This window comes from Astatotilapia calliptera, chromosome 17, assembly GCF_964374335.1.
Source record: "Astatotilapia calliptera chromosome 17, fAstCal68.1, whole genome shotgun sequence".
NCBI classification, from domain to species: Eukaryota; Metazoa; Chordata; class Actinopteri; order Cichliformes; family Cichlidae; genus Astatotilapia; species Astatotilapia calliptera.
Genome location: NC_137438.1, coordinates 31,731,510 through 31,757,241, shown reverse-complemented (window position 1 = coordinate 31,757,241; position 25,732 = coordinate 31,731,510). Strand labels below are relative to the sequence as shown.

Below are 25,732 nucleotides of genomic sequence, written 5' to 3'. Positions count from 1 at the left end.
TATTAAAATATGAACAAGTCATGCATGCTGTCAATGTTCAGAGCTAGTTACCGTGGTTTCAAACCGCCTGCTTATTGGGATTGTGACTTCTTTTATTGTGCCATACTCTGCCATACATTAAGGGCCATATGGCCGTCACTTGGCATGGGATGAAGAGAGAGAACAGACTTTGAGTTTACAGCATATGTAAGCACAATTTGGGCATTACCCCTGAGGGTATATATAGTAACTGGAGCAGTCTTAATTTTACCCTGTGTTATTTATAGGTCATTTGTAGTGTGATGAAACCAGCGTGCATTGCCTTTAAAAAGTTTCCGTTCAAGGGGGGGTCATCATCTCCCATTGGATGTTTAACATCATAAGGCCAGAATAACTGGATGCATTACTTCTCTGACTTCAAGAATTTAGAAACATACATTAGACGGAATGTATTTTTAAAAAATAAAAACCTATTTATCCTTATCAGTATCGGTTTAACGAGTAGGGTAAACCTTTGTATTAATTCTGAACTAAATAATTCCTCTGGTAAACAGCATTATGTCATTGTATTTGTGAAACTTGTACCTTGTTTCTTATCTCCTCCCATTCTGCACTCGCATTCCTGTCATGAAACCCAGGGGCGGACTGGACTAAACCATCTCTATGTAGACGGCTTGGACTTGTGATTTCATTAAATAGAATTTGATAACCGGGCTCTCACCAAAATGTGAATGATAAAAAAAATTGGATATGTATAAATAAACTTTTACCTGTTTGTTGTTCTAAAGTTTTCTTTTAGTGGTTATGCAGCACACAGTTGGGATACGTCTGCACCCCATTCCCGGATAGTGGACTAGTCTTAACACTGCCATGTTGGATGGAACTGGCGCTGGGCTCTCTGGCGGCCGGACTTCCCAGGAAAGTTTTTGCCGTTTTCCGTGTTCGCTCGGTTGCTCTAGTTTTGACCTTATTTTGTGGAGGAGGGGGACCTCGCAATACATTCCTGAGCGGCATATTTTTTTGTTTCTGCAGTCTTGCCGACCCCTGGGATAAAGTGAACCGGTGTGCGGGGTCGGAGCCAGGCCACGGATGACCGAGGGATTGTTTATGTATCTTTTTGGATCTCTTAACGAGTTAGAGTCCGTATATACTTTATAAACTGATCCTCAATAATGAGTGGACATCCGCCGCCACGGCGGCAAACAAATGTCGGCTCGACACTACTGACTTCGCAGGAAAATGAATGTCTTTTCAACCACCTCGGCAGGAAATGCATCGTAAGTTTTCCCATTAATTTGTTCTGTGATAGCGGGCTAAGAAAAAAAGGCTAATGCAGCTAACTTGCACCGTGTATCCCGTCCCGAGAAGGAAAATAAAGATTAGCTGTTAGGTGTAACAGTGCGTTTATGGCCTACAGTTTTTTGTTTTGATTTTAGGGTTTGTGTTGACTGAGAAACATTTGGGATTTCTAACTTGTAAGGTTTGTTTTGACAGTCCAGGCGGCCGGAGAGGGCAAGTAGGTGTAGCGATTGTGTCAAATGTCCCGTTTGCGACGGTGACATTTGGGAAACGACAAGTTTGATTTTACCCTCTGGCCTGAGCCGGTATGATTTTTATCTTGAAGGCTGGACACACCTGAAATCACTCAGGAAATCCTGAAATTCCGCTGTCATTAGCCTAACCGCATCGAGCCTAGCACTGGCAGAGTGCAGTTAATAGTCGGGGTATTGGAGCTGTTAAACCCATCAGCGGAAAACGGGGCAAAGGAATGATTTTTCTTTTTTTTTTGCACTGGCATTACATAACGTGGCTGAACCTAGGTTGTTTTCGGGAAGTGTGTCCCCCGAAAAGAATGTGCCGAGCAGGCTTGGCTGAGCTCTTGACAAAGCTGACGAGCCGAGAAGCCCTCTGGTAATGCAGGACTTGTCAGTCACAAAAAATCTGACGAGAATCTGTGGGAGTAGCCCGATGTACCGGTGGGACTGCAGTCAAGACCACTAGTGCAGTGTCACGACTCAATGTTGTAAAATAGCCTAATGTTACGTAACATGTTTAGCATTCAGCTGATTCATTTTTATGTCCTCATTAAGCACCATGTCTTGGAGCGACCCACATCCAGTAGATCATAGTGTTATCTCAAGTAACAGATATGCAGCTGCACCTTCACTTCTCCACAGCAATGTCTGCATGTCTTCTAAAAGTTGCATGTCTCATTCTATTGACATTATGATTCCTCATTTCTTTGTGGGCTGACACAACAGAATGGCCATCAGCTGACCATAAAAGAAACTGGGGGCTTAGATCAGTAGATATTTGCCTTCCAAAGAGTCTGTGGCTTACCACAGCCCACATTTAGTTAATGTTCGATAGTGTCACACCCATATTGCTATCTGTTAAATTAATCTATTAGACCACTTATCACACTCCAGAGTTGGGTAATCTTGGCAAAGAGTATTTAGTTTACTTCCTAATTAAGGTCAACAAAATTGTTGAAAATTAAGCGTATGACAGGTTATTTTGAGTTTCAGTTTTACTGTTTGATTTATACTTTTTTTTTGTATTGCTGTGGAGCAGTTTGGTCCCACTATGTTGCAAATGTTACCCTGTGGTTTCATCATGAAAGAATGGCACACCTTCACCTGTTATTGATTACCGTTGCAGAGGAGGCTGGTTTTAAAGTCCAGGTTTTCCAGTTCAATAAAGTGGTCTGTTTTTGTGCGCTCTACGGGAGGCGAGGTCAACAACAGGGATATTAAATTCTCCACTGCCCTTTCTTAGTGACTTGCATGTAATCTGTTCCTGGGTTACTTCCTCATAGTAATCATTGTTTCCTGTAATTGTGCATAGTAAAGGTGTTGCGCTTGATTGACATACAACTGTGTCTTCCTCTTTGCTGCACTAAACCAACCATGCTGTTTGAGATGCTTGTGTGTGCGTATGCACACATGTTTGCTTTGGAAAGGCCATACTTCCTGTCCCATGACACAGTATATCAAGCCTGTATGAGGTCACACGGTTGGATGTCCCGCCTCCTCCTTACACACAGGTTTCTAAGGTGTGCCTGACAACTATGTAACCAGTTTTAAACCCCAGTAACAGGCTTCATCTGGCTTTCTGGCAGTTGTGTCATACAGCATGTGACTGAGACGTGCACTGAGGAACATTCCTCACAGTCCTACGCTCTTGTGTGTTTCTACACGTCTTTTCATTGAAGAGTGAGTTTGGAAGAGACAAAGTGTGTGTGTGTGTGTGTGTGTGTGTGTGTGTGTGTGTGTGTTAGAGAGGCTCGGGGGAGAGGGAGGCTGGAAGAGACAGACATTGTGTGTGTCTCAATCTAATTAGAATATCCACCAAGTGATGTAGTGGCTGACCGAATGGTTGGCGCTCATGCAACACAATTGTTAATCAGAAAATGTAAAAACCACAATAACTGTTGTTTAACCTTTTTCAGCACCATCATCTTTCTAATCGAGACAGCTCTTACCTACCAGAGTTGCTGTATCTGTAACAGCCTTGTTTGTATACTATTCCTTGTTACAAACTAACAGACCTTTTTATATATAAAATATATCTAAAGCATGAAAGTTTCCCTCAGATTGTTTCCCTTATAACACCTTTTTAAAATATGAATTTACCTGCTTCTATGAACGTTTAAAATGTAATATATGCCATAGAGCTGGGCGATAGAACGATATGTATTGCGAAATAACTTTTTCTCGATAGAAAAATTAATCTACTGCGATAGACCTCACCGCTCTTGTCCTCTTAAAAAAAGAACAGCCAATCCAAATTAAGTAGCGCAGAGCCGAACCAATCACAGCCGCAGCGTCACGTCACGTGACTTGTTACGTACAGCACAAGTGCCAAGCCGCACATGTGTTTTTGTTTGGGAAGCAGCCAGCCGCCGTGCCGCCCGGGTAATGGAGGAAATGAGTGTGCCGACTAGAGAAAAGTCAACCGAGAGCATGACCGAAGGTTACCGAAGAGAAAACAGATGATGGTTCCGATGCCGGAGAGATTGTCGAAAGGAAGAGCCATAGAAGTTCCGTAGTGTGAAGGTATTTCGGCTATTTCAAATCTGACAAAAAACAGAGTAGCGTGCACTGTAAATTGTGCCGAAAGCAAGTCTGGAAATACAATAAAGCGGTGCATGCTCAATCTCTGACTGGAAGCGCTAATTCGTCATTCGGCTTTTGTCAGACTAAAGTAACTGTTAAAACTGTTTGAAAAGCTAAGCTATACAACAAGGAGAGATTGAGAATTTCCTTTTAGTTCTCAGTTTATTTGATATTGACAAAAGTTAGTCAATTTTGTCTGATCTTGTGGGGCGATCATGGCTCAAGAGTTGGGAGTTCGCCTTGTAAACGGAAGGTTGCCGGTTCGAGCCCCGGCTTGGACAGTCTCGGTCGTTGTGTCCTTGGGCAAGACACTTCACCTGTTGCCTACTGGTGGTGGTCAGAGGGCCTGGTGGCGCCAGTGTCCGGCAGCCCCGCCTCTGTCAGTGCGCCCCAGGGTGGCTGTGGCTACAATGTAGCTTGCCATCACCAGTGTGTGAATGTGTGTGAATGGGTGGATGACTGGATATGTAAAGAGCTTTGGGGTCCTTAGGGACTAGTAAAGCGCTATATAAATACAGGCCATTTACCATTTTTGATCTTCTGTAAAACAAACTAAGATTTATTTTTAGAATTAATATTTTGTTTCTAAGTGGAATTGAAAATTTAGTAGTCTTTTTCATTTGTTCTATTTTGAAACTTAAACGCTTTAGCGGCTGCCTTTTGTGTAGTTTGCAATATTTGCCTTTATCTGAAAAAGTCTCATGTTCCTTAAGTACATCTACCCTGTTGAATTTATTATGGGAAATAAATATTTAAATCAAAACAAGCTGCTGATTATTTCACATTTTACTTGTGAGCAACGGCACATTTAAATCTTACAAATATAGTTATTTGGCTTATATCGTGATAGATATCGTTATCGCCTGAAATGAAAAAAACATATCGTGATATGAAAAAATCTTATATCGCCCAGCTGTAATATGCCATAGGGCTGGACGATATATTGAGTTTTGTTTTTTTTAAAAATCGATATTTTTATACGAGATATAAGATGTGACAATATCCTTTATATCGATATAGTCTGTTCTCTTATAATTATAGTTGTGGAGCCACAAGTTTGCCTCTCTTTCGTCCACTTTTGTCTTTACGCAACCTTACTCGGCCTCACCTCTTTCCTTCACTAAACACAACTCCCCCTCCTCCCCCATCGCTTCACCTGCAGGCAGAGACAAGATGGACATGGCAAATCTCCGTTAACGAGTTACTGCGCATCGCCCCATGCGTGGGGCTGGACAGCGTCAACGTGTTAACGAGCTAACCACGCTAACAAGCTAACCACGCTAACAAGCTAACCACGCTAACGCCATGCAGCCCATGCCGTTAGCGTGGTTAGCTCTATATTAACATGCTGTATGTTAATAAAAGTGCCTGTGTGACATCTGGGCCGCAGCTTTGACTAAGAACTCTCTTTTTGTTCTTACTTTATGGCTTTAAAAAAATATCGAGATATATATCATATATCGCCATCCAGCTAAAAAACATCGAGATATGAATTTTGGGTCATATCGCCCAGCCCTAATATGCCATATGTGTTAAGTGGGTTAATCTTGCAAAATAAGAATGGAAGTGGTGCACATACATATGGATTATCAACTGTAGAAATCTCTGATTTAAAACTGTGAAACCACCTGAAGCATAACCTTGTGTATTAAACACATTTCATCCTCCAAAATCATGCATTGAGAAAAAGAGACACCTACAGGTTCACGCACAGTGGTCTCACTCATTAGTTTTACTCATTGGTATTCCTTGTGCTGTTTTACCATCAGCAACACTGACTTGGCAAAAGGTGGAAGGCGTCCAATTCACGCTGTGTGTGTGTGTGCGCGCGCGTGCATGTGCACATGCACAGACTGCTTGATCAGCAGTCCTGTCCTACAGGAAGTCCCGTGGTCGGCCTCCTCTGGTGATTTGTGCTGGAGAAGGGGAACGTGACTCCTTTTTCACTCCACCTTTCCCCTTTTGTGATTTTTTTTTTTTCTTCTTTCCTTCTTTCCTTCTTTTTAGTCTCACTTTACGTCTTATGTCATCTGTTTCTTTCCCTTTTCCTTGGCTGTCTTTTGTATTTCTTGTATTCTTCCTACTCCCCGTTAAACATAGCGTTGAATGTCCAGAGTTTAACAGATAAACATGAGCCTAGTGGTCTGAGGTGTGGACACAGGCCTCTCCATGTTGATTTTTTTTTTTGTTTGTTTGGGGTTTTTTGTACTTTACCTTCATATCTTTACCAGCTGGAAGAAGATCTAGTAATGACAATAATGAAAAAGCTTTAACAAAATAATTACAGGAGCAGATTCTCAGTGTTGTTGCTTCCTGCTGTTTTTTAGAAGTCTTTCTGTTGTTTTTATTAGTCTACATTAGTACAGACTCACACAGCAGCAGAATCAATTTGTAGTAGTTGTACATGTGTTACACACATGGCACAAAAACAAAGTAATTATTACTCCACACTTTTGAGGGCGGATCAGTCTAAAAGGAATACGCTGCATTTACTTTCGACAGGTGACCTGTCATACAGTTACAGTTGATACACTGTTGGTATCTTACTAATATGGATAGTTTGTGACATGGTCTCTCTAATTATCACTATAGCTGACTACCAAATTCTGAAACATTACACATGCTTTCTCTTTTCCTGTTGATTCATCTCAGCGGTGGTCTGATTTTTCTATTAAATTTCTGTTAAATTTTTGCATTTGATTCCTGCAATCACCAAGGGTGGAAGTGCTCTTTAACCATAAATTGCTTCCTGAGGAATTGAAAATAGAAAGAAAAATTGTAATGTGTTACTAATACAGATAGTGAACTATGTTACTTGATCTTTTACTTGTTGTCATTACTTGCTTATACTAGCTTTCGTTTCTTCCTTTTAATCGACCCCATGTTTATAGTTATATTGCATTAGATTGTGTGCTGCCTGGGCAATTGCATGGTGAGGTCAGTACACATGTAGAAACTAAGTGTTTGAGGATAAGTGCATAAGAGAGAAGAAGAGGGAATTAATTTACTAGAGAATGGTTTGGTGTGTAGGGTCCTTTTGGCCGGGGTTTAATGACGCCATACTCAGAGCCCCACTTCCTGCAGCCTTTGGCCCTGTCAGGAGCAATCAGCGCTCTATGGGAGGATGAATCCATAGAGCCTCAAACCTTGGATACCACACAGGCCCTGTTACTGTGAAAATGCATTACAAAACAGAATTTAAATGATTCTTTCAATCCTGGCTATTTCTGATCAAAATCTAAACCACCAAGAGTTGTAGTGTTAAGAAATGTAATGATTACATAAATGCAGATAAAAATATCTTTTGCAGACGAGCTGAAAAAAAAACTGCCTGTTTTCTGTTGTCTCATTTAATGCTGTGTTTTAGTCATGCAGTTAGTGTGGCTATCATGGCCACTTCAGGAATGGGCTGATGCAGCTTTTTCCAGTTTGAACAATACAGACTTCTAAGCTAAGCTAGAGGTATCCAGTTAGAGAGGAGCTTTAATTTAATAAGCTGTCTTCTTCACTCTGAGTAAGAAACTTTGAATCATCTTTTATGTGTAATTTTTTTTTAAGATAAACTGTATCAAATGAATGCAATCAGCAATACAAATGTACTAAATTGGCATTCATCACTAAAACAATAAATTACAACAGGCTCAAAACAAGTGCTATGATAAATTAAGAATTTATTTATCTAATTTAATGTTGCATCTCATAATTTACACTTTGCTCATTTCAGCTAAGATTGAGTCATACTACAATACTGCATACTGCTGTGATATGGTTGCAACTGAGTGTAACAAAAGCCTTACCTTTCCCTGCTGTTAGTCTATTAGTTGAGCTAATGGGAGACAGGTGAAGGGAAATGATGTCAATCATATTGACATCACATTATGTTGCCATGATAGTACAGTAAATGTTTGCTGACAAGTATTTCTTGGTGCATGACAAAATTAAGAAAAGAAGCATAAAAAGAGATTTCAGTAAGAAGTAAGACAAAAGTAGTACAAACTCATTCTCATACTAAAGTGGGGTTTCCAACAGATTTTGAAAGTGTCTAAGAGTGACCAGAGTGAGAGTGAATAAGCAAGAAAGAGAGGCTCCAACACAAATTGCACTTAAGTTGATGCTTTATTGTAATGTTGAGTTGTCTCTCCCGCTATTGACCCAGTCACTGCTTCCGATCTGTGACATGAGAAAGACAGACCAATATAGAATTGAATTGAATAGATTGTCAGATATCTGTATTTTTTTTTTTTTTTTTTTTAAACCAGGATGGGATCAGTATCAGATCCTAATAGGAGATCAGTTTGTCCCAGTATCGCAGCAGTTCCTCTGAAAGGCCAGGACTGCCATTTGTTTAGCTAAACTCAGCTTGTAGGAAGAGTGTGGAGTCACTGACTGGAAGCATTTTTCTTGCAGAGATATCAGAATTGGCATTATGAGGGCAATAAACAATGCTCAATGGTACCCTGTGTTTTATTTTAGCAGTTAAACCCAGCACAGTGGGCTTTTTTTTTTCATATGCAGAAGAAAATTTATCTGCATTTTGACTGCAAAATCAAACTTTTAGTTTCAGTTCAATGGTAGAAGGAAGTGGAAGCTAATGAGGTGTCCATCCAGATATTCCAAAAATCATCATGATGACGTCTGCTGTACTGCAAAGACGAGCCTTGTGGTGTGGTTGTTACCAGTTTCAGTATTACATGTAGAATAGGATTTTTTCTGATGATACTGATCTTGTACTGTGACTGACTTTTGAGGATCTGTCCAAAAAAAAAAGAAAGAAGATATGGACAAAACCACAAAAGCCAGAAAAATACCCCCCTCCCAAAAAATCCCCACAACAAATGTTTGTATATTAGAAAAGGGTGATTTACTTGCCCTGTTTTGGGTTTTTTTTGTTTGTTTTTTAACAAAACCTCTCATTCCCACTAAATTACAAAGAATAATCTAAGGGCTCCTCCGTATGTTGTCTTAATACCTCCAGTACATCCTGGAACTCACTTTAGATGAGGCATTTCCTGTCGTGATGGTATTGCTTTCATGTATGTGTTAATGGCTGTGAACGTGGACCCCCTCAGTGTTAGAAACTCCCTGCAGCAACCTGTAAAAACTGCAGGTGTCTAACCCTGCCTTATGATCATGTCTCTGTGTGCACTACAGGTGTGTTTTTAGTGTGTTTGCACATAATATAATGCCTTTTTGTCTTAAACAAATGTTTGCTTCTTTGCCTTTTTCTATGCCTTTTATTGGGCGTGTATATGGGTTATGCGTTAATATAGCTGGAATTTCTTTGGAATATTTAAATTAAGGAGATGCTGAAATGCATGCAATATTCATAATACATAATTGGAGTAATTATGCATCGAGTCTATATTGTACATGTCATTAAAAACTAGTGAAACTATCAGGGTTTTTTGTTGTTGTTTTTTTTACTTATTTTAAGGCAAGTGGGGTATTTCTGTTCTCTATCTGTATTTCATTTCTAATATTGCTTTATTCCTTTAGGATCCAGCTTGTAAATCTCTGGCACATGGCTGTATAAAACATGCTTTGTATAGAAAATTAACACAGATATTTGCGATTCTCACTCTCCTCCTCCCTCTGTCCTTTTTTCCAGACATTGTCTTCAGGTGTGGTCCAGGTATTCACAGCAGATAGGAGCTCCAGCTGGAACAAGAAATGCTGCGGGGTGGCCTGTTTGGTTAAAGACAACCCCCAACGATCCTACTTCATCAGGGTCTTTGACATCAGGGTAGGTATATGGGAAGCAAGGGGCAATTCTGTGTGTAAAAGATGGCTTCTTATTGAGTTATCGTGATAATAAATTTCAACTTTCTACTTGCCTTATTAGTTGGTTGTTTATTTATTGTGTATTCAGCCGTGCTTCTGTTTCTCCACAGGATGGGAAGGTGATGTATGAACAGGAGCTGTACAACAACTTTAGCATTAGTGTCCCCAAACCATACTTCATCACATTTGCTGGAGATGTAAGTTTTTTCCCTCGGCAGTTACATTTGTCTTTTTACTTATCTTTCTCAACCTCAGGTTAGTTGATAATATTTAGACCCCTGCTTTAAATTTCTTTTGTGTTAACTGTTAGTGTTGCTGAAAAATATTCTCTTGAAAGAAAGTCAGCATTTAGATTGTTCTGCAGTGTGTGACCAAGAAAGAATATCGATAAGGTTTTAGCGATACCTAGAGTAGGAGGGTGGCTCAAGACTTTAACACAGTAATGTACTAATGTGGGTTTTTGGTTTTTAGTTTGTTTTTGGGGGGGATTGTTCAGCTGTGTGTGGCTCTGTTTTTGTGTACTGCTGAGTAAACATTACACCCATGCAGTCTCACATTTTAATGGAATTAGTAGGTACAAGTTGTACTTTCTGTAGCCAGTATGTGGCATTGAAAACCATAAGCCTATGTTTTGGTTCCTTATTTTTTGTTCAAATGTTCCTGAAAGCATGTCTACATCAGTTAAAGTTTACCACAAAGCATATTTCCTTCATCATAATCTTCATTCAGTCCAGAAATTCTGATGGAAACCTGCCATGGAAAGCATGTGTGACCAAACTTCCAGGTGTGCTTACCAAAAGGCACCACCATTAAAGTTACGGAACTAGAAATTTGAGCTTTGTGTCACTTCTAAAGCTTTTCATGTCACAAGACATCTTTATTTAAAGAGAATACAAACTGTTAGCACGGTGGATTAGACTTGAGCTGACCGTAAGCTTTACGGCACTGTTGTTCAGTTGCAGTATACGCATAATGGAAGTGTATTTGGAAACCCATAGATCAGCGGTCCCCAACCCCCGTGCCTCGGACCGGTAGCGGTCCGTGAGTCATTTGGTACCGGACGCGAGAGTTGAGGCTCAGGTGTGGTTTTCAGGGTTTTTATCGGTTTTTCAGCGTTATTTTATCGTTTTTATCGTTAACTCGGTTTTCCTGGGTCTTTTCACGTGTGTTATGAATAAATCTTCCTTTTTTCAGTACCGGTACTAGTTTTTGTTGTATTTTTCCGAGACACCTTAAAGGCCGGTCCGTGAAAATATTGTCGGGGCATAAACCGGTCCGTGGCGCAAAAAAGGTTGGGGACTGCTGCCAGAGACTATCCATAGATATACAGAAGTACCAAAATTCTATTCATAACAGTTTTTTAATTTCTTTTCTGTTTTGTGTGTTCACAGACATGCCAAGTGGGTCTGAACTTTTCCAATGAAGATGAGTGCAAGCGTTTCCGGAACACTGCGGGAGAGCTAATGGGGAGAAAACTGAGGAAAACCGGTACCCACTTATTGCTATCACTGCTTCACCTTAGGTCCTAACTACTGATCTAACTTGCTGGGGGGAGAGAAAAATGACATGATTAGCAAAGTTTTGTCTTATGCTCAACAATCTGGTTTGTCTGATTATATTTCAAGCCAAATCATCACCATTCATCATTAAGTGGGAGCACAAGATCAAATACATTTCTAAACTTGTCATTTTTGAAACTGTTGGATGACAGAACTGGGCAAAAAAAGGTCTAAATTTCAATACATAAGCAATCTTAATCAGAGGTAGTCAATTAATGGAAGATGTGCCTTGGGGCCACATTTAGCTGTTCCTTATGTTTTTAATTTTTTCCTTTGTCTTTTTTTGCCTGGGTCTGTCTGCTGTTATCATCTGCTCTTCTCCTCATCTTATAAAGTTTTCAGAGCTGTTGGTAACACGTTCAGTGAGAGTACGATCCGAATACTGCCCTACTGTGACGTAGTCTTATTTAAAAAAACAAAAAACAAAAAAAAAAAAACAGATCTTCAGAGTCATCTTAACAGAAACCTCATAAAGTTGGTGCTGCCAAAAAACTTTCAAACATGTTAACAGAAATTGAAAGCTTTTAGGGGTTTTCCCCACGTACTTCCAAATGGTTCTTCCAAATGTTTCTTTTGACACAAATACCATCACATGACTTTTCAACCAAAACAAATGCATCATAATACTGCACCCAGGCTTTTGGGGAAGAAATATGCTGACTGTCCCAAGGGGGGCACTGCAGTTTCAGAATGAAATGTGCAGAACCAATCAATGATTCCTGCTTCATCTCTCAGGAGTAGAGCATTTCCAGTGCTTTCTTGTAATTTACTGAACATGGCGATTGGTTTGAGAAACCAGTTTTTAAATATTGCACCCCTAAACTATTGTGTCAGTATTTACAGTAACACTTGAATAGCTCCAGATTAAAACAAAACAGGGTCAGGCAGTTTTTCCTTCAGTTCATTTCTTCATGCACCAACAACTCTAAAACTCTCCACCTAAAGACAAAGTCATCCACACAGACTCTCATACTGAACATGAAACTGAAGAGATTCTTATCCACAGCCATCCAGATGCCTTCTCAGACTTGGCACTCAGTTCTTAACTTTGATTATCTTGTGCTTGATTAAAACAGAGCCGTCTCCACTCTGCTTGTTCTGCGGGTCATTTCCTGACCTTTGAATCGATCGTTCTCTTTCATATTTCCCCCTCAGCCCGCTGCATTCGGTGCTTAATCGTATCAACAAGGCTTCCTCTTTTTGATCTTCCACCTCAGGAAAACTCAAGCCGTGTGTGTGTGTGTGTGTGTGTGTGTGTGTGTGTGTGTGTCCGTCCCATGTTAATTAACAACCTTTGAACTTCTAGAAACTAAATGTATTATTGTTAATATGAGATGCAACATCTCTTGTAAAGCCCTCTTGAGTTGTTGATAGTTTAAGTGTGGACTCTAGCTGGTGTGTGTGTGTGTAAGAATGTGTGATTTACTCCTTCTAAACACACTAACTGAACTCTGCTTGGCAATTAATTTTTTTCTGAATAACCCTCCATTCAGTGCAATACACGCACAATCCCGCCGAAACCTACAAATCGGCTCTCTTCTCTTTTTAACGTCTGTACTCTGACGCGCTCACACTCATCCGCTTCACATTAACACAGCCCACTACTTAGCACAGGAGTGTAATGACTTAATTTGTCTGTGTGTTCACAGAGAAGAGACGCGACCCTGCAAATGGTATGTTTTCCACTGTTTCTTTCTGAAATGATCAGAAAAGAAGTGTAAAGCCAGAGTCAGACTTGTGTCTGATGGTGTTGGCAAACATTTGTGACACTCTGCTCACTGTGTCATACTGGCAGGGTTTCTGCGTAGCTCATGGTTTCAACGATAGTTCATTTCTTCTTATACTGTGGAGGAAACTACATAGCTACATTGCAGTTTAACTGATAATGCCTACATGAAATGTAAAATGCTAACTACATATGCAAACTACATACACCTGTATAGTTTATTAAGACATAAGCTGTGGGATATGTCACATAGAAAGACTTAAGCATAGCATCTGTCTATTTTACTGAAATTCATGCTGACAAGAAATGCAAAAAGAGGTGACTTGGTCTGAAACAGACAAGGAAAACGTCAGGCCTACAGACTGATTGGCAACCCTCTGGCAATTGGTGGTTGCTTGGGAAAAATGTGTATTCTCTTACCAGTTGATGAGTGGCTACTGGAAGTTGCCAGTAGTCACAAGGTGAAAACTGATCACTTTGCGACCGATGTCACACAGCAACCACTCAGGGGATATACTGGGGGTTTTTCCCTAGCAACCAGAGGTTGCCGGAAGGTTGTCAACTGGTCTCTGGGCCTATGTGACTGAGGTCTAAGCTATCAGCTGGAATGACCTGCCAGTTGACAAGTCATAGGGCAAAACTTTCAACAAGCTTCCCCCTTTCCTGATCTATGGCTTCTAACCATAGTTGGGCGATATCTGGTTTTAGTTTGGTTTAAGTGTCTTTAATTAGCCCAGCTCATAGCTGGGAACCAGATTTCACTTGGTACCAATTCTGTTGTGATAAAAAGAGGTGAAGAGGAATGTGTGACACTATGGATTCATACTTTGCTACGTTAGTTCTCAAACACTTGTGACAATGAGGGAGAGTTGCTTACTTCCCACACAAAAACAATAAACCTTTATCATGCACTGGTTACCCAAACAGATGACCTTCCTAAAAGGGGATGTACAGAAGCGCAAGACTACAGTTAACTTAATGAAAATGGCACGGAAAAAACTAAACAAACCTGAAAACTAAAAACTTGAAATGTCACTAGAATTTTATCAAAAGTCCCAACAAGCACAAATTCCAGAAACCCAAAGCTCCTCTACGAAACCCCTAAGTTCCTTGAAACACATTTGTAATCCTTAATACTTACTTTTAAGATTGAGTGGCTGTATTATGACAGTGATAATAATATACAGTCAAAACAGCCAGTATGCATCCTGAGAACATTTTGCCAGCATAGAGCTGTTCCCCTTTGTGAAATACAAAGTAAATAGAGAAGCTGCTTATAGCTGGAAAGACTAGTTGTGAAACAGCTCCAGGAGCAGCTCAAGAAGAAGTGATGTGTTTGACATGAATCATCTCAAGGTTTTTGATGTTGCCTGTTTTGTTTTTTTGGGATGTCTTTTTTTTCTCTCATAAACAATGGTTGTCTGCTATTTGTTTTGATTTGGGGGTGTTTTTGTTTGTTTTTTGTTTTGTTTTTTTAATGAATAATAAATGATTTACTGTATAAACAGTACACAACACATTGCAGGGTGTTATCAAAAACACAGCAAAGAAACTACATGCTCTGTTTCCTATTATTTGTCTTACTCCTTTTAAATTAGCTTTAAACCGCCTGAGAAACATCAACATTTTGTGAGGCGATTCAAGGAAGTTTCATAAATATTTTCTTTGAATGACGGCTTGAGAACTTCTAAGAAATGTCTGATTTGGTATTTTTAATCCTGGTCGGTGTTGGAATGTAGAGCAAAACCATAACATGACACGACATTGCCCCGTAGTGGAGTCATGCCCTCGGTGTAGCGTCATTCTGCCGCTTAGTATGGTCTGAGTAAACAGATGGAATACATTTGTGGATGTGCAGACGCTTGTGTTCTGGACATGTGTCACAAGACACACAGCCTAGTTTGAGACAGCAGTGATGAAGTAGTTTTAGACTGGAAGATTTGGCCCATATATTTGTTTGTGTGCCAGCATAAAGAGGTATTAACTTAGACAAGTATTTGGCTGATGCTTAGATTGGGGGTAGGTTAATGGAATTGGGCATGATGGTATTCTGATTGTATACATAAACATCATGTAAATCAGCTCAGGATTCATATTTTGGACTTTGAGTTGGTATTCATATGCAGCTTTTTCAAGGTCAGAGTTGGAAATGACAATTCAAAAACTGGTTTCTAAAGGCAACTTGTTCTATATACCTGTGCCCAGTAAAGCAGCCACCTATCCACCTATCCAAATCCCATTTCTATCTTGGATTTGCCGTGCATGGTCTCTTTTTGTGGAAAGGTACTTTTTGCATAAGTAAGTTAGTCAATTTCCAAAGGAAATCCCTTTGGAATTTCCTCTCCATTCCTAACTGTCTTTCTCTCCTTTCCCATCACTGCATCATCACTCTGTTACTGTCATCTCTAGTCTGGTTTTTGCTGTCCTCTCCACTACTCCTGCTGCCTGGTTGAGCACTTGCCTGCTCATCAATTATCCTCATCTGCCCTCCCTCTCTCTTCATTTAATCAGTCTGTTTTCTCTCTCATGTTTTTATCTATCGCCCTGCCCTTCTCCCTCTTTCTTTCTCTCCACTGATTCATCATGTTTTAGAAACCCCAGAGATTATTGTGGGATTATGACATGGATGGGTTTTAATGGTTACGTAAAACAGAGGCACAAAATCCAGAATAACTTGCTGGGATTAGATATGTTTTGCAGGAAAAGGGAGGAGGTAGTGGACAGACTGGTGGTGAAATGATCACAGCCAGCCAATCCGGGCATTACAATCTTGACAGTAGGGAGTCGAAGGGGATGAATAAGCTTTAGCCGCTGGCTGGCAAAGTTTTGGCTCTTTCCCCCTTTCCAAATGCATTGTTGGATGTTAGCTTTTTCAGCTGAGGAAGGAACCATATAATCATCATCAGATGCAGGAAATCTATTCAGTAAATGAAGACTCGGATCCATCACATCTTCTTGTATCGTTTTGGAAGCAGAAACATCCTTCTGAACTGGATTCACATCTGACACAACGCAACAAGTGGATAGTCTTTGATTGATAGCTCAGACGTATTGTTCACCAGACATTTCTGCACCTCTTTTTTTTTTTCTTTTCTAAATTGAGAAAGAAGACCTGAGATCTTTTTGCTGCCTTTAAATCCGACCTCGTTCCCGCCTTATCTTTCATGCCAAGCCAACAACTACGATGATGTTCTGCACCACCTTTCTTTCTGCTCCTTCTGAGGAACTTAATTGTGAAGCTTCTGGAAGAGGAGCAACTATGGGAGGTGGAGGGCTGAGCCCAGGTAGCTGCCTGTCTTCCTTACATTGCCTGGTTCTCCCCCAGGATGAACTGTACCCATCTCTTTCTGACCCCACTGCTCGACTTTCCATCTGCTCTGAAGACCGAGCTTGCAACTTGGTGGACAAAGTGCTTGTAGACATCAGTGTGACCACCTGCAATGCAAGAAGCAGCAGGTGTATTTGGGATAACCTGAGAAGGCGACGCAGTCGGTCTGCATCGCCTTCACCCAGCAAAACGCCCAACAGTCCTTGTAGCAAGCGTGTCGGAGGTATGTCTTTCATTTGAGGTGCCAATTGAAAGTTGTACAATTCTATTGTAAAGGCTGGAGTTGTTTCGCACGATGGGATCAGAGATGCTCACTGCTGGGCTAGGAACAGTGATTGTAGGTTTCTTTGGTTGAGGATCCTTTAAAGGAGAGGCGATGTCTAAGGAACCCCTGAAAAGGTTAGCTATTAACAGTCCAGGCTACACAGCAGCAAGTGTGTTTTATTGCAGCCTAAGAGCAGTGAGTGATTTGATGACATGATGTGTCATCAAATCAGAGAAAGTGTGTTGTCCCTACTTTAACCTGGGAGAGTAATGGAAACAGTTTTTTGCAGCTTTCAGTTACACAGCACAATATTAGCATTAATCGGTAAATATTTTTACACGCCTTAGCTTTGGGTTCCCAAATCCCCATTCTGAGAACCACTGTGGTTGAGACAGTAGTAGTGCTTGCTTGTTGTGTGACTGCTGGTTTGCAGATAAAATTACCATGTGACTTATTGACTATATTGGTAATCTTGCATTGCCTGTGTCCATTCTCCTTCATTTTAATAGCTGGAAAACAAAAAACAAATGAACTTGTTCATTACTTTAGTATGTAAACAGACATTTTTCGTTGTTTGTGGTCAAATAAAGTCTGCTCTCTGTTCTGTGTATGCCTTTTCCTCTTGGACCTCCCTGGTTATGTAATCCATAATAAGAGCAAATCTATTAACTGTCTAGACCAAGGATGGCAAACTCATTTTACCTCACAGGTCAAACACAGGCTACTTTAATCTTATGTTGGCAGAAGCAGTGAAACTCCTATTTCTGTGAGTGTACAGAGAATTAGCCACACATTTAATCAATGAGATGTCTTACTGTATTAAAAAAAGAACAGTATGTCTCAGTTTTTTAATTATTTCAGTGTTGTATGAATTGCTATTAGGGATGTCTTTATTAGCAGGAAAAGGTGTAACACTTGTGAAAATACAGTTAAAAGTCTAGAATTTATGTGCTCCTTCACATTTTCCAAAGTCATCCAGTGGGCCAGATTGGGGTCTTCCCCAGGCCTATTCTGGCCCCCGGGCCTTGTGTTTGAGACCCATTGTCTAGACAATTGATGAGGACCAAAACTGAAGAGAACAAGGTTTTGAACACGTTTTAGACAAAAATGTACAAAGTCTTTAGTCTTAATGATGTTTAGCTTCATCTCTCTGTCTTAACTAATGTGATTATTTAGTTTAAATACCCCAGGGAAGTATGAAAAATGCTATTATTTATCATATACTGAATATTCTGACATTGTTTTCTCACCAACAGATTTAAATAACATGTGCAGATCTCCACACAGTCTGTAATAGTCATTAAAGGATGATTTAAGCACATAAAGTAAAAGCACAAACTCTATTTCTATATAGAGCCAGGGTCACAGGTCATGTTTTATGGCTTGTTAAACACTTTTATGGCATTTTAATCTGAAGACAGTTCGTGCATTAGGCGTTTAAAGACACTTCTTTAGATGTAGGAGGAAAATCCTTTGTTGTTTTATATGAGCTTTAACTTTAGTACTGTCTTCTTCATTTTCCAGGACCCGCATTGCCCATGGCGACTGTCGATATCAAAAACCCAGAGATCAACAGCGTTCAGCGTTATCACAACAATTCTCAGATGAACAACATTGTGCACTCTTCCTTTCCTAAGAGGGAGAAAAAAGTCAAAGGGGGGAAGAAGAAGAGGTTGACAAAGGCAGACATTGGCACACCGAGCAACTTCCAGTGAGTGAGCCCAGGGTTGTTTGTTTAAGGTCAGAGGTAAACGCTGACCTTTGGTCTCCTTGGTAAACTGTTTTCCCTGGACTTTGTGCTTTTTCCAGTATTGTATTTTTTTGTAGGTCGTGTTTTTACCACTTACCATGAATTTCATATAAATTGAATGCCATACTTTTCCTACACAAATGCCTGGAGTTCACATAAGTGCAACAAATTGGACTGTCATGCATAAATTAAATCAGAGCAGCGCTGCAGAGTTTGACAGCACTAGGTGGCGCTACAGCAGCACAAAAAGCTTAAAAAGTCAGCTGTAATCCTGGTTCCCGCTTTGACAATTTGCTCTTTACAAAGCCTAATAATCCCACGTCACAGCCAGCATGAACTGCTGCACTATTACTCCATTTCCAAAATTTTAATAGCCATTAGTCAATCACCCATTTACCCTTATAAATAATACATTTAGTTAATTATGCAGCACTTGGAGAAATTACACATGTTGTATTTTATAATGTGGTTTTTAAGACACAGCAGGAATAATTAAATGAATTTTAAGCAGCGCTAACGTTGAAGGTAGTCCTCTGAGAAAGTCAAAAGTAGCATTTAAAGCTATGCTATGAGTTTCAGATGTCTTAAAATTTGATATAAAAGTTTGACACATTTGCACTGATGAACTTCTGCATCTGAAGAAGAGGTGAGGGGGTGGCAGCACTAATCCATTTAGTGCCATCCTACAGAATAAATAATTATTTGAATATAGGAAACATCATGTACTGTCTATGTATTCTGCCCCCTTCCTGAACACATCATGTCTCACATGCTCTCTCTTCTCCTTTTCTCACAGGCACATTGGACATGTAGGATGGGATCCAAACACAGGCTTTGATGTAAGCAGCATCCACAGAACCTAACACTAATATGTACATGTTTGTTGTGCGTGTCTGCACATGTCAGCTATGTGACCTCTAGACATTTGTGTGTAGCTCATCCATATGTCAAGTAGGCATCCCTCTTCTTGACAGATAGTTTAAATTTTAATACTGGCTCCCAAATATTAATCTGAGCTGTGTGGCTGAGCCATCCGGAGTGTTACACAAGGAGATTTTTTTTATTTATTCATTTTTTTTGGTGATGTAGGGAATCAACCCACATCTGCATAATCCATGGACTCGTTCCCAAAAAGCTTCATCAGTAACTCTGTTGGACTCTGGATGATAGCTCTGAGATTATACAGGTCAAAGAGACTTGGTCTCCCTGTAAATGAAAAAATGAATTTCAGATGATTTTGGTTTCATAAGTTAATGCTTTCAAGGAGATTTTTTTTTTTTTTTTTTTAAATGAGTGACGTCAGTCAAACAAAACCTGCTCACCTCTTAAATCCTCAGGCTTTTAAAACCTAGGCACAAATTGGAGGATTCATAAAAGGGTAAGGGATATATTTTATAATCTGTTCTTCAGGTACTTTTAGTAAAGTCAAAGTAAAGAACTTCCCCTTAAACAGAAGGTCTTTTTTTTTAATAGTCTGCTTGAATCAATTTGTCAAACCTGTCATATTATTAGAAAGCCAGATTAAATGTCATATTGAGGTCTTCATCTCTTGCAACTTGATCTCGACTTGCAACAGAGCATTTTCTGCTTCCAGAGTCCACTCCTGTAACAAGTCCTACACAGACCTTTGGTAGCTCAGAACTGAAACCACCAGGTGGCACCATAACGGCTGATATTCTGGCCTTTTCTCGAGCCCACTCTTATTTCAGCTTTTTATTTAGAAATGTCTCCCCAAAACAACATGACATTGACAGAAAGTTACTCCTCACATTCAGCTTTTGATTTGGCTCAGAGTGCATCTCCTAAAACTTCAAAATATTCTTTGATATTTTCTTGAAAATATTTCCTTATAATCTTATTTCCGTGAACGATAAAGGTATTTTTCTAGTTGATGTTTATCTGAAATTCCTGTTTGTACATTTGCAGCTGCACATAATCTGATTATCTGTGGGATAACCTGAACCTAAAGTGTAGGTGCAGAGGCTAAATGTCATGTTTAAATCTCTGTTTATTCTTCAGCTGAATAACTTGGACCCAGAGCTGAAAAACCTGTTTGATATGTGTGGCATTTCTGAGGCTCAGCTAAAGGATAAAGAGACCTCTAAGGTCATCTATGATTTCATCGAGAAGAACGGAGGTGTAGATGCTGTCAAAGATGAGCTGCGGAAACAAGGTACGGCCACAGAAACGAATATGTAGCCCGGGTTTTCATATCTTGATATAAGAAATAGGAATTTAACTATACTGTTAAATTTGATGTATGTGCGTGTTTGTGCAGGACACTCACCCTCTGAAAATGTGTTTAATGGGTTGATTGTCTTTAATTGACAATCTAACTAGTGTGGTGGTTTTATCCCCAGGTCCGCCCAGGTGGAGTGGTAGGTTTCTATGCATGACCTGCTGTGACTGTGCATGTAGAGTCAAACTATGAATCCGAGCTGTTTCAGGTCTTCAGTCTTTTTAGTAAGATGTTTGCTGTTTTGCACCTGATTGTTCTCGAGTTGGATGTGCTGTCGACTCTCTGGAGACATACCAGCTGTTTGTCACGTTAGACAGGTTTCCTTTGTTTCACGGAAACATTGTCCTGCAATGACACTACTTTAAATACTTTGTTTCTATCTAACCTCTCACATGAACTTCAGCCACACTTGTAAATGTTTGGCCCGTCATGTTTTAAACACTTTGCACGTGAATTTACGTTTGTTTAACCAGGCTTTAGTCGTCAGTGAAGCAGAGCCAAACTAGCTTTTTGAGCTTTGGAAAGCATGTTTTTAAATGGTGTTCACATACTTGGAATGGGGATACGAAGTCCAATTTGGGAGTATTAACATCTTTCTTTGAAAGTTTGTGGACATTTTTTTTTCTCAATACAGATTTTGTGAACAAAAAAACCCCACCAGTTATTTGCAAGAAGGCTGCTCCTTCACTCAACTCTGTAATTGCATGGCTTTGCGCAAGAGGACCTGACGAGCACTTCTTGACTGAGATTCCTTAAAATCTTTAGGAATTGTCCAGATTTTCCTCTGCCCTTCATTAAAATTATATGTAGAGAATAAAAAGGAAAAATAACCTGTAGGGGATACAGTGTGAACTACAAATGGTTCAATCACAAGTTTCTTCCTTAACCTTTTTCTTCTCCTCCTTTTCTTCAGCACCTCCACCTCCACCTCCATCCAGAGGCGGCCCTCCTCCCCCACCCCCACATCACGGCTCCGCCCCTCCCCCACCACCACCTCCCGCACGGGGACGAGGTGCACCTCCACCTCCTCCCCCCTCCAGAGCTCCCGTCTCTGCACCCCCGCCTCCCCCTCCATCACGGCCAGGCATATCTGCTCCACCGCCGCCTCCTCCCAGCCGTGGCCCACTCCCGCCACCCCCTCCACCGGTCCACGCATCCCTTCCCGTTGCACCTCCCCCACCACCCCCGCCTCCCCCCTCATCCGGCGCTGGCGCACCACCTCCTCCTCCTCCCCCGCCACCTCCTCCTGGCCCTCCACCCCCAGCTCCTCCACTCGCCACAGAAGCTAACGGAGGGGACAGCAGCCTGCCGACATCTGGAAACAAGTCGGCGCTGCTGAGTCAGATCAGAGAAGGAACCCAGCTTAAAAAGGTGGAGCAGAAAGAGAGGCCAGCATCCAACGTGGGCAGAGACGCGCTTCTGGACCAAATCCGACAAGGAATCCAACTTAAAACTGTGAGTATTCATCCATCCCATACGGCATCTCTCCATCCGCTGTGCTTTCTTTGCGTGCTTTAACCACCACGTTTTATGTATTGTCTTTACAGAGGGACGATAATAATGACTCAGCACCTGCCTCACCAGCCCCATCATCAGGCATTGTTGGGGCCCTCATGGAGGTGATGGAGAAAAGGAAAAGGGCTATTCACTCTTCAGGTACTTTCAAATATATCAGTCTTTATCACCTACTCAGCTATCGCTACAACATATATCTGTAGTTAAAACTAGGACTATCTTTGTTTCCTGTTGACTACCAATTTTTACCTCTCAGCCAGAAAAGGCCGATGGGGTATGACCCCGGCATTTGTGAATGCGATGACTGAAAAAAACCTGTCTGACTGACTATGAGGCAGTGTAGGATTTTCAAACTGATACCTTAGATGCATCTACTAAAAATCTCAGATGAGTTTCTATCTCAGTGGCCTTGACCTGAAGGTCAGAGGTCAAGTTTTCCACCCGTATTGAACATGATTTTATTAGTAAAGCATTTAAATTCAAGCTTACCTGACACACTGTTAGCAGCCTATAATAAGTACTGATGTAAATCACCCTGCAAAAAAGGAATGGAAGTGATCTTTATCAGTTAATTTCATTGGCTGTTTTACATGGAACAAGGTAGGGCAGCCTTGAGTCTCTTAGTGTTTTTCCACTTTTAGTTGGCATTCACACAAATTCAGCTCCATATATCGAAAACGGTTTCACATGAAGTCAATGCAAACTAATGAAACTTTCTTAAGCTATTCTTGTGCTACGCAGTCATCGAACAGTTTTATAAACTGAAATACAACAAGGGGAAAAAAAGCTTGTCGTCGATCTCGGAGCGTTTTCCCTGAAGAGGCTTGTCAGCACCACCAAGTTTACACCAACTGCAGTCATTTGAACGTCATTTACTCTAAATCTGATGACATTTAAAGAATACAATGGAATAAAGTAGCCCGTTTATTGTCATTGTACACGTACAACCAAATTGTGGAACAACTTCCTCATCAGTCGAACATCTCATGATTTTTTGTTTTTCACTTTCTCATTTCAAAACAAAACATGAAAGTCACCCTCAGAGAATTTTGAACAACAGTATAATTCATCATACATAGCCTCTGTGTAAATATTGCTGTTTTATTGCCTGCATTAAGCACTTTTCATCTCTTTCAGCCTAGATAACATGATTTTTCTTTCTACAGATGAGGATGATGATGATGAAGATGATGAAGACTTTGAGGAGGAGGATGAGTGGGATGACTAGTGTTTGTTTGTTTGTTTTTTTTTCTTTTTCTCCCCTTCCCAAACCCCCCATTCCTCAATTCCCCAACCAAATGATCACAACACTAAAATTGTATTTGGAAAAAGAAATCGTTAATTTCAAAATTATTAATGTAAATGTTCTATTGATTTGCTGTATATTTTTTGTTGCCTTCATGCCTTTTTATTAATCTGTGCAATACCTCATTTAATCTGTAAATGTTTGTCATTGTCATCTTCGGTCGTCGGCCCTTCATCTTCTCCCTTTACGCCTTATTGGCTGGATCTGTCTCTTGATAGCAATATGTCTCATCTCTCATTTTAAGTGTCCCTTGCCCCCCCACATCACTCCCTCATCTGTCACTCAGGCATCTTTCATATCTGCTGCCTCCCATTGCACACGTTCCCAGTCGTCAGTTTAACGTGCAATTTTATATCAATTTGTCTTTCAAATTTCAGAGTTAAATGTAGTTTTGGGGTGGTAACTTACAAAACAGGTCGCCACAGATCTTTTGATTAGTCGTATCATCGTTGTTCATTAGGAGGGAAAAGAATTAACTATTTTCATACCCTACTGCTCTGTAGTTTATTTTTACGTATTCAAATGATCGTAGTTTAGCACTCATATTTTCTTAAAACAAAGAGGATTTTTGGAATATTTAGCTTCATTTGTTGTGGACTGTAAATTTTCTCCAGAGTTTGAGTCTTGTTATATTTTTGCACAGATTAAAAAGAGGAGACTCGCTGCATGAATACAGGACATTTTTCAGGTCTGCTTCATTATGGAAATTACATACGCTTTAGGTAATGAGACAGAAATACACCTGAACATGAAGCTTTTTTTATTTCATTTGTTTTTAAACACACAACACTACATAGAGTACATGAATGGAGGTAGCCCACAGTGTTATGGCAGGCTATCTGTTGTGATTTTTAGGGTTTTGGGGTGTGTTTTTTTTTTCTTTCTTTTTTTTCCAACAACACTAAAGATTCAGCTGAATCTGTGTTCTGTTTTTTTACAATAGCAAGCAGAGTATTAATAAATGCCTGTTTGTTGAAATCAGGTCATTCATCATGTAAAACTTGTGGAATAAAGACATTTTAGTTTTCATACCTGATGCTTATCATGGGTCCATATGCAAAGTTACTGTGCAGAAACACCAGGGCTAACATCATGTACTTCCTGCTATAGGAAGAAATGCATTCATGGCATTCTTCTAACAAGTATCATTATTTTAGCTAACTGTAAATCATGAGGTGTAACATAGGAATTACTTCCATAAAGAACTCTGTGGTTAACAGTTCTCTACAAAGACTAAAGATGCAAGCTGTCATTTGATCTGAACTAAAAAAAGGAAAACGGTTATCAGCAAGTTTAACATTTTTTATTTAATGTTAAATAGGACAAAATACTTAAGTCACAACTAGTTAAAAATCTGCTTAATTGTTAGAGAACTGTAATTTCCACAGTTGTGCAAATTCCTTCTAACCTGTTTGTCTGTAAAGTGATATTGTATAACAACTTTTGCTAAACAGCAGTTGATAAGTTTTCCTTTAGTGCTTTCTGTCTGAAAGGTTCTGCAAGATATGGTTAAAATTATCCGTCAGCACAAACCATCTTTTCCTGAATGTGTGGAATAGCTTGCTTATTTCCTACAAATTTAGATCTTAATTACAAATCAAGTTAAAATTTCAAGTTGGGTCTGTCAAAATTTTGATTTAAATATATCTCAAAATTTCAAGGTTTTTTTTGTTTGTTTTTTTTGCATTGGCAGAAAATGGCTTTAGAAGCTAAACAAAATTATGACAGATAATGGAAAATAAAGAAGGCAAGTCACTTCTACTAGTGAGCAATGGTGACAAATGACAGGTATTGGTAAACCCTGTATTATAAAATTAGCTCTAACAGCAGCCATAAATGGAAAATGTTAACATTTATCATAAAGTAATATATTTTCTGTTATTGTTGGCAAACATTAACCATTAGCATATGTTTATAGCACACATTAAACCCTTGGCCTCAAAAATAGAAGTAACCTGACTTCCAACCTGTACATAATCAGTGAAGCATCATGAAGACTGATTGGTATGGTTTAGCTAACCATATGCTAGCTGCTTATGCCAGAACAATAAACGTGGCAGAGAAAACCGTGAACCGAACTAAGTAAGGGTGAGGAGTACCGCTCGCCAAGATAGGGGGAAAAAAATCTAAAACCTGTTGCTGTGTCATAAGTTGTCATGTTTAGTA

The 25,732-nt window shown here is 40.0% G+C and overlaps 1 protein-coding gene across 5 annotated transcripts; it reads left to right on the top strand.

Moving 5' to 3' along the window:
- Nucleotides 1-829: 829 nt before the first annotated feature.
- LOC113008847 (actin nucleation-promoting factor WASL-like) lies at nucleotides 830-24,595 on the top strand. 5 transcript variants are annotated; one of them, XM_080291419.1, is made up of 12 exons: nucleotides 836-1,256; nucleotides 9,706-9,840; nucleotides 9,989-10,075; nucleotides 11,270-11,366; nucleotides 13,087-13,110; nucleotides 18,281-18,467; nucleotides 19,303-19,345; nucleotides 20,526-20,679; nucleotides 20,867-20,884; nucleotides 21,659-22,200; nucleotides 22,293-22,401; nucleotides 23,427-24,595. In XM_080291419.1, the coding sequence occupies exons 1-12, from the start codon at nucleotides 1,152-1,154 to the stop codon at nucleotides 23,486-23,488; spliced, it is 1,563 nt and encodes a 520-aa protein (XP_080147545.1). In that variant the 5' UTR covers nucleotides 836-1,151; the 3' UTR covers nucleotides 23,489-24,595. The 5 variants fall into 5 exon arrangements, with proteins under 5 accessions (XP_026002459.1, XP_080147545.1, XP_080147546.1 ...); XM_026146674.2 differs by lacking the exon at nucleotides 20,867-20,884 and having other exon boundaries at nucleotides 830-1,256; XM_080291420.1 differs by lacking the exon at nucleotides 13,087-13,110.
- The last annotated feature ends 1,137 nt before the right edge of the window (nucleotides 24,596-25,732 follow it).

What these genes read in the sequence shown, in the direction of transcription:
- LOC113008847 (XM_080291419.1), top strand. Translation starts at nt 1,152, where the DNA reads ATGAGTGGACATCCGCCGCCACGGCGGCAAACAAATGTCGGCTCGACA. An exon ending in TCAGGGTCTTTGACATCAGG is followed by an intron (nt 9,841 to 9,988) that starts GTAGGTATATGG and finishes GTTTCTCCACAG; the next exon opens with GATGGGAAGGTGATGTATGA. An exon ending in AAGGGCTATTCACTCTTCAG is followed by an intron (nt 22,402 to 23,426) that starts GTACTTTCAAAT and finishes TTCTTTCTACAG; the next exon opens with ATGAGGATGATGATGATGAA.